Here is a 9664-nt window from a genome sequence, read left to right as displayed (position 1 = left end):
CGTGACGTAACACGGGCTGATCCTAAACGCAAAGTTGTTTTTTTTTTTGCTTAATTGAAACATATGACAATAATTAACATCATAACTTAACCAACAAAAGGAAACGAAAGAAAAATAAAATAGGGCAGATTAATTAAATACAGATTATAAATTAAATCCTAAACAAATTATACATGTTCTGATTGCATTTTTCTTAACCGAAAGTGATATAGTATTCAAATAATGTTTAAATTATTTTAAGAATACCAGACAGATAGGTTTGCAATTTGAAAACTTGCATTTGTGAATATGCAATCTGCATTAAAAAAATAATAAAATGTATAATAAAGCAAATATTTGGATCAGCATTAAAAAAAAAAAATCACAAAATAACATTTCATGACATTATTGGAAATAAAAGAACTAATACATTTTGCAAAATTGCACGGTATAATTGCAGGACCAAAATAAACGAAGAGGGGTCTCAACATCAACTTGAAAAAAGGAGCAATTCGTGTCAAAATCAAGCATAAATCTTTTCCCTAAAAATTGTTTGACAGGGTAAATATTATGGATTAATTTAAAGATATTTATTTTACCTATGAAAAATAAGGTAAACATTTTTTTTTTTTTTTAAATTGACATTAAAACGTATTTGAAAACTATCTCTAAAAGTGGGAATTTTCACTTAATGTATTTTTTCTTTATTTAATTTATTTATTTATTTTTTTTTCATGTAATTTTTCCTGTAAGCCCCCGGGATGTTTTTGCTATATGTTCTCTTGTTTGTACTATTTGCATTGTTCTAAAGGGAAAAAAAAAAAAGAAAAAAAAAAAGAAAACGAAAAAAGAAAATTGCGCAGTATGCAACTATTTCTTGCAATGTAATAATATGTGACACATTTAGCATAAATAAGATAAAATAAAAGTTTTTATAATAACTTCTTAGCAGTGCAATCAAATATTCAGGTAATCCCAGAGACACCGTATGGGTTATACACTGTCAAAGAGCGGCTGGAGGCCGTTTCTTTTTTAAGATTTTTTGTGGATGTCTATGGATGTGATGCTTCAGTATGCTGAATAAACGCTTCTGAGGAAACAGCTCATCATTAAGTGAATTGACCGCCTGTCCGCTAATCATCACCACGTGTTTACACCAAAAAATCATTTAGGGGTGAACTATATGTGGAGTTTACTACGATAAAATGGCTGATTTGAGAGACGTGACAGTCACGGACAATTTCGCGATAGATCGGTATCAGTTTACGGCTCTCCCCATTCATTTGTATGGGATCCGCAAATGGTGACTTACTGTCGTAACACGCAAGTTGAACGTTACGCCCTCTCCCATGGTATAAACATGAAGTTATTAAGTATAGAAGATCTCTGGTAGTAGTCTACAGAAATATTACGAATATTATTCTAGTGTGCTATTCTGATCATAGCCAAACTGAGTACAAAACAATGATTAATAATAGATTTCTAGCTATTTTACAAAATAGTTCAATCATTCATTTCCATAAATATGTATTAACTGTAAATATATTAAAGTAATATGTTAAGTCAATCACTTCATTAAAACGTGTTGTTATTGTTTTACCTGAAATCATAGTTATATGCACATGCCAACTGAGTATTAATAGTTTAATTATTGCTCAAAGATTGTTGTTCTTTAAACTTCAAGGTAAGCTCAGCTTTCTAGAGTATTCTAGTAGAATTAGCAACTTTTTACTAGATCATCCCATCTTGACAAGAGGCCAACAGACCAATACATTTTGATGTAATACAGCCTTTCACTGTAGGAGCAGATAAACTTGTCTTTGTCAGCATATTTACATTTACATAATGTGTGCATTTGGCAGACGGTTTTACCTGAAGCATTCAATGTATCAACAGTTTGTGTTCCCATTAACCCATGACATTGTTGCTGCTAGTTCCTTGCTCTATCAATTGTGCTACAGGAACCTATTTACCTTTAAATTAAACCACTTTGACCACTGTTTGTGCCAAATAAATCAATGATATCAATGCAACGCAGCAGTATTTCAATTTTGGATTTAGACATGCAACACAATGCTTGTAAAGTACTTTCAGGTGTTAAACTTTTTAGTGGAACAATTCCAGTCCAAATCATTTGACCATGTTTAAAGAAAGGTCAGATAGAATATTTACCACTTTCAACTCCAGTTTGGGCATTTAAGCTTTATATTTAAGTATGTACGAAACAAAATGGCAAAAATAAATGTTATTTTCAAAACAGCTTTCTTAATATGCTCTTCGCCCAAGTAGGTATAGCTGCAGGCCAGAGACCTCCAAATGGGGACGGAATCTCCAAAAGAGGGTGGGGTTACAAAAAAAGGGGGTTGTGCCAACTCCAAAAGGGGGCATCACTTCCACACACTGTTAGTGTTAGAGAAAGGTTAGGGGCTCCAGAGGCGCAAAACCCTATATACAATGTATGCAATGCTTAGGGGTGCCATTCTAAGGGGGGTGCCGGTGGCACACAAGGGGGGGATGGGCAATTGGGATCACCCCACCAGGAGCCCAAAAGGGGGCCACAAATGTATGTATCATATACACTCTCAAAAATGAGTAGTTGTGAACCTGTGGGGCTCTCTGTATCTCTGCGAGTGTTGGGGCGGGTCCAAGTGGGTTTTAATTTTTATAGCGCCACAGAGACACAGTGTTTACAGTTTTGGAGATTATTAACCTATGGCTTACTTATAGTTGCCTCTGCATATTAAGTTGCAATAGAAGTTTTTTAACACTGAAAAAGTTTATCATACTTAAGCTCAACAAAAACCTTCAGCATTAAAATTAATGTCCCTTATTCATGCAATAATAGCAGAACAAATTTGATTGTAAATTGTTCTTTTGTTATGTAAATTGTCCCATTGAATTAAATTGGCAAATTTACCTAAAAATGGTTCAAATAACACTTTACGAATACATTTGTTCTGCTCATGTTTCATAAGGCCCACTGTCTTTCCAATAGTTCTTTTATTGCCATTCAATCCTATGCACCCATGATTAACTGTTCTTGGTTACTGTTTTTATACATATTAGTCATGTTTCCATCATGTTACGAATTGATGTGCAAATTTCAGAACTTGACAACTAAAGCAGCGTTTTCATCCCACATTTTTAAGAGAACAAAATGGAAGAATCGTCACAATAGAAATGAAAATGGAAGTTGAAGTCATTGTGGCTCTTTTAATAAATGACTTGCAGTTTAGAGAGCGCAGAGAAAATGCTCTGACCAATTTCATGTCTTCAGTCTGGAAGTAAAAGCATGTCACACAGTTCTGAGATAATAGAGTGCAACAGTGTCTGCCCACTTTTTCAGCCGTCTGAGTTCTGGAAGTATTTTCCTCATTCATTTCTTCCAGACTTTAAATAAAATCCTTAATAAAGAGTTGTGCGCCATGAACCAAACAGCTCTGAGGTGAATCACAACATCACAAACTTTCTTTTGAGGCACAAAAGTATTTGAAAATCAGACAGGAAGATGAAGATACAAGACTGTGTACTTACCGTCTTTCATGGGGGCACAAACTACAATCCCATGATGCATTGCGAGTGATGCCATTTTATTTATTTATATTTTATTTAGAACAATAAGACATACATATAGCATGACATATAACAATGGCAGTAAGAAGCATTTGATTTTTAACAACATAATCAGTCAAATGCTCGAAAAGGAATGGGAAGAATTCGAACTTATTTAAACCCACCCCGATCTGTTATAATAAATGGAAAAACAAGAGCGAAAAAAATAAATAAATAGAAACAAGAAAACACAGCGTATCTTAATTTCACACCATATCAAGTCAAGTCAAGTCAAGTGGTTTTTTATTGTCGTTTCAACCATATACAGTTAGTACAGTACACAGCAAAACGAGACAACGTTCCTCCAGGACCATGGTGCTACATAAAACAACAAAGGACAAACACAGGACCACATGAGACTACACAACGAAATAAAATACCTATATAAACTACCTATATATACCTATATAAAGTGCACGTGCAAACATGTGCAAAAAGTACAGGACAGTACAACAAATTACTGACAATGAACAGGACAATAGACAGTGCAGCGCCGACCAGTACTCAGTAGTGCAAAAAGATGACAGTTTCTAAAAATGTAAACATAACATACTATGAGATAATGTTCTATGCACATAGCAGTTATTGAGGTAGCAGACAGTTATAAAGTGACAGTTATTAAAGTGCAACTCAGGACACGTGGTGTGTCAGTCCAGTCTCTGAGTATTGAGAAGTCTGATGGCTTGGGGAAGAAGCTGTTACACAGTCTGGCCGTGAGGGCCCGAATGCTTCGGTACCTCTTGCCAGACGGGAGGAGGGTAAAGAGTTTGTGTGAGGGGTGTGTGGGGTCGTCCACAATGCTGGTTGCTTTGCGGATACAGTGTTTGTTGAAAATGTCTTTGATGGAGGGAAGAGAGACCCCAATGATCTTCTCAGCTGTCCTCACTATCCTCTGCAGGGCTTTGCGGTCCGAAACGGTGCAAGTCCCAAACCAGGCAGTGATGCAGCTGCTCAGGATGCTCTCAATAGTCCCTCTATAGAATGTAGTGAGGATAGGGGTTGGGAGATGTGCTTTTCATATTACCTCAGGTAAATAATTAGAGTACTATCAACAATGGTAATTCGAATACCTGTACTGCCAATAAATACAAGAATACATCTGTAAGTAATACCCGCAATGATAATCAGCCTATGAATACATGAATACAACGATTTAAACCCCACACTCCTTGTACTTGTCCATTGAATAAAAAACAATGGTAATATATAAAACTCTTGATTCTAGATTGATTATAGGTAAAGAAACAATATATTTGTTTATTGCAAATATTCCGATATATACAATATATAAGTAGTTTAACGGTGAAGGGAGACCGACTGGATTACGTCATTTGCAGTGCATCATGGGAGCGTGCCATCGCTCAGAGGCATGTTGTTGGCTGTGGTTCTCTGATTGGTGGATCTTTCGCTGCTGTTCCATGGGTAATGTAGTGGTTTATTAATTATTTTTGGATTTTTAAACAATAAAGTTGAAATAACACATACGGATCTTCAACTGAAGCATTTACCATCAATGAACAGCCTCGGAGCTCACGGTAGGTCTCGCTTTAAAGGTTTATTTATCATTGAGGATACATTAATGAGATTTTTACTTCCGGAACCAGACTGTTCAAGTCTATAGCTGACAATCATTTAGATCAGTGGTTCCCAACCCTGTTCCTGGAGGCCCCACCAACACTGCACATTATATATATCTCTTTCCTGACACCCAATTCAGATCTTGAGAGTCTCCACTAATGAGCTTTTTTTGAAAAACTCTGAAAATAAGCCACTAAAATATAATTTGACTCTAGATGGATGTTCTGTTACATCATCTTCAACAGCGAATAATTAGGTGTTATATTTTATACCAATCTGTCCTTTGAAAATCAAATTACCAATGTTTGTAGAACAGCATTCTTCCACCTAAGAAATATTGCTAAATTACGGCACATGCTCTCTGTTGCTGATGCCGAAAAACTAATTCATGCGTTCATGATCTCAAGACTAGATTATTGTAATGCATTACTGGGAGGATGTCCAGCAAGATCAATAAATAAACTTCAATTGGTTCAAAATGCAGCAGCCAGAGTGCTGACGAGAACCAAGAAATATGATCATATTAGCCCCATTTTATCATCGTTACATTGTTACATTCGTTACATTGCTACCTGTTACATTCAGTATTAATTTTAAAATTCTGTAACTACGTACAAAGCTTTGAATGGTCTCCGCAGTACTTAAGTGATCTTCTACCACACTATATTCCAACACGTTCATTAAGATCACACAATTCTGGCCTATTAATAGTTCCTAGAATATCAAAATCCACTAAAGGAGGAAGATCCTTTTCATATTTGGCTCCTAAACTATGGAATAGTCTCCCTAACACTGTTCGAGATGCAGACACACTCTCTCAGTTTAAGTCTAGACTAAAGACTCCTCTATTTAGCCAGGCATACACCTAATTTATCCCACAATTAGGCTGCTTTAGTTGAGTCTGCCGGAACCAGAAACCAGAAACAGTGATCATGATCTCTAAATCTGCAATAAATTAAATGGCATCTACGCTTACATCTTTTTATTTGTTTCCCTGTCTCAACCTCGGGACTCCTATCCTGAGGTCACCAGAACCGGCTGGATCCAGCACCATTCCTGCTTCATGTTGGACTCCACTGCTACATGTCGCAGAATGATGATGACTAAATGCAGCCGGTGCCAAACATCACTTCGGTCTATTAGGGTGGGGTTAGTCAGAGGGGAACTGGCCCCCACAGTAAGTCTGGTTTAGGGTTAGGGTGGGGTTAGTCAGAGGGGAACTGGCCCCCACAGTGAGTCTGGTTTAGGGTTAGGATGGGGTGGGGTTAGTCAGAGGGGAACTGGCCCCACAGTGAGTCTGGTTTAGGGTGGGGTTAGTCAGAGGGGAACTGGCCCCCACAGTGAGTCTGGTTTAGGGTTAGGATGGGGTGGGGTTAGTCAGAGGGGAACTGGCCCCACAGTGAGTCTGGTTTAGGGTGGGGTTAGTCAGAGGGGAACTGGCCCCACAGTGAGTCTGGTTTAGGGTGGGGTTAGTCAGAGGGGAACTGGCCCCCACAGTGAGTCTGGTTTAGGGTGGGGTTAGTCAGAGGGGAACTGGCCCCCACAGTGAGGCTGGTTTAGGGTTAGGGTGGGGTTAGTCAGAGGGGAACTGGCCCTCACAGTGAGTCTGGTTTAGGGTTAGGGTGGGGTTAGTCAGAGGGGAACTGGCCCCCACAGTGTGTCTGGTTTAGGGTGGGGTTAGTCAGAGGGGAACTGGCCCCCACAGTGAGTCTGGTTTGGGTTAGGGTGGGGTTAGTCAGAGGGGAACTGGCCCCCACAGTGAGTCTGGTTTCTCCCAAGGTTATTTTTCTCCATTAATACACATCTTTTGGAGTTTTGTGTTCCTTGCCACAGTCGCCTACAGCTTGCTCACTGGGGTTATTAATACAATTATCATTTAATTATTTTTAAACACTACTAAAAATCGTATTTTATCTAAATTACACAATGATGATTCATCAACTTTATAGACATTACAGTTTTATCTTCTGTTAATGCTGATCTTCTGTAAAGCTGCTTTGAAACGATGTGTGTTGTGAAAGGCACTATACAAATAAAATTGACTTGAATCAAATGTGTAGCATTGGTGGGCCTCCAGGAACAGGATTGGGAACCACTGATTTAGATGACAGGCTTTCAACATTTCAAAATAACTGGAGCAACATATGAGAAGCTATGAGATGATATTCTCTGAGTGAATTACATATACAAATCTAAAAAGTCCCATCATTTCTATCGTTAGTATGTGTTTCCATCTGAAAACATTTTGCTCCTATTTTCTCTTATTGAATAAATCTTTGAAAATAAAAAAAATTGGATGGTACATTTTTTTAAATGCATTTTGGCCTCACCATCCAAAAATTACACAAAAATAATGTGAATGGAAACCCAGTTATTGAAAAGGTACCTTAACAGAGCTTTCATTTTATCTCTAGTCTGTATGTAGCTCTAGAACTTTTCAAAGGCGAATTTACCATGAAGCAACTTAATTTCAACAGATTGTCCACTTAATAATAACAAAAGACAAAATCCAGCTCAAGACTCAGATTTATTGTGGGATGTTCCAACGAGCCACATTGAGAATTACAGTCCGAAACAAGGTGATAATCTGTACAAAAACTGTCCAGTCAGCTGGTTTTACTGGTCCTTGAGCTCCTTCAGTCTCTTGATGGCAGATTTCACTGTGACGGCTGACGTTGTGCTGTGGAACACAGAGAAACATTACATTTTAGATGAGGGGGTCTGGGTATCTCAGCGAGTATTGACGCTGACTATCACCCCTGGAGTCGTGAGTTTTAATCCAGGGTGTGCTGAGTGACTGCAGCCAGGTCTCCTTAGCAACCAAATTGTCCCGGTTGCTAGGGAGGGTAGAGTCACATGGGGTAACCTCCTCGTGGTGGTGATTAGTGGTTCTCTCAATGGGGCGTGTGGTGAGTTGTGCGTGGATCGTGGAGAGTAGCATGAGTCTCCACATGCTGTGAGTCTCCACGGTGTCATGCACAACGAGTCACGTGATCAGATGCGCGGATTGACGGTCTCAGAAGCGGAGGAAACTGAGATTCAACCTACGCCACCATCATTGAGGCAAGTAACCGCACCACCACGAGGACCTACCAAGTAGTGGCAATTGGGCTTTCCAAATTAGGGAGAAAAGTATAACATGAACATTGATAATAAACGCAATTCTTACTTGTATGTCCAAGCGCCTCCAGCGACAGTTTTCATGCAGGACCCACAATGCCAGATACCAACAGCCCTTCTCTTCATCTTAGTCTGGACAGAGACATAGCTCAATGGTGAGTAATTACAATGAAAACAACCCACTTTTTTGTAAGAATTTAAACCCTGATATATTATAAGTAAACAGTGCTTGAAGATTTTCAGGAATCTAATAGCAGCGACGACATTCCTTTATTATTCACAACCCAACATAATGAGATGTGAGCTTTGAGAGATGCCCTTTAAGAGTTTCAGGAGCGTCTCACCTTGCCGCAGAAGGAGCAGGTGTATTTGGCGTGTTGGCTGATCTCAATTTTCTTCACCATCTTCCTGAGGGACGCACCGTAACGGGTGCCGTACTTCCCCACAATCCCCACCTTCTTAGTGCGCTTGGCCTGAAGACAGAAAAATAAACATTTCAATAAATCTGAAACTTCCCAGGTTGGAAAAATCCACAATGCACTTGATCCTCCAAGCAACTTCAGTTTTACTACTGAAAAACTATAGTACTAATATACATATATATGATATTATATAACAAATATCAATAATTTTTCCTCATTTAAGTTCAAGACAAAAAAAATAAAAATAAATAGCTTCTGCAACTTTAAATCTGGTTTATTGTTATTTACAAGCATCAACCCGTTTTTAAAGTATTAATCTAATCTCTTCTGGATAACGCAGCAGTAACGCAAATATTTGTATTACTCAATATACAATAATTTAAAGTGAAATTATAAATCTGCAGAGTTACACTATTAAAGTTAAGGATTAAAAACCTACATTCTTCTACAAACTCACTTGATGCTCATTAGATTAAATTTATCAACACTCACTATATCGCTGTATAATACACACTATTCCAAACCAAACTCATTCTGGAGTAAAAATCTTCCTTAAGGAGTTTAAACACGAATATCATGATTAAACGAGTTTATTCAGACTGCATTGAGTTCATATGATTCAGACTGCATTGAGTTCATATGATTCAGTCAAGGTGGCGACTGGCGAACACCCGACACAAACGCACATCAATGTCATTTAATCACTTCATCATCGTCTTAACTGACAACAACTGCATCGATGATGTTAAGTGCACTCTTCCAAACTTTAAACAAGGAAAACAGTCAGTTATAAAGAAGAGATTCATCCGATGTTTGCAGATTATTCTCTCGGATCTTTCACACTCACCATTTTAGCAGAAGAGGTGCGGAACCAAAGAGACCGAACAACTGCGCATGCGCGATTTACCAGCGCGCGTGAAGGGAGGCATTGTGGGATACTGGAGGACTCACAC

The 9664-nt window shown here is 38.3% G+C and overlaps 1 protein-coding gene across 1 annotated transcript; it reads right to left on the bottom strand.

Annotated features, from left to right (window-relative positions):
• Positions 1 to 7677: 7677 nt before the first annotated feature.
• Positions 7678 to 9617, bottom strand: rpl37a (ribosomal protein L37a). The gene is made up of 4 exons (XM_052101715.1): positions 9559 to 9617; positions 8634 to 8762; positions 8339 to 8421; positions 7678 to 7849 (listed from the first exon to the last, which is right to left on the bottom strand). Exons 1-4 carry the CDS (start codon positions 9559 to 9561, stop codon positions 7786 to 7788), a joined length of 279 nt encoding a protein of 92 aa, XP_051957675.1. The 5' UTR covers positions 9562 to 9617; the 3' UTR covers positions 7678 to 7785.
• Positions 9618 to 9664: the final 47 nt, after the last annotated feature.

The sequence above is a fragment of the Xyrauchen texanus genome, chromosome 32 (assembly GCF_025860055.1).
Source record: "Xyrauchen texanus isolate HMW12.3.18 chromosome 32, RBS_HiC_50CHRs, whole genome shotgun sequence".
In the NCBI taxonomy this organism is placed as follows: domain Eukaryota; kingdom Metazoa; phylum Chordata; class Actinopteri; order Cypriniformes; family Catostomidae; genus Xyrauchen; species Xyrauchen texanus.
Note: the sequence above shows the minus strand (reverse complement) of the source record. Positions and strands in the feature narration are given on the sequence as shown.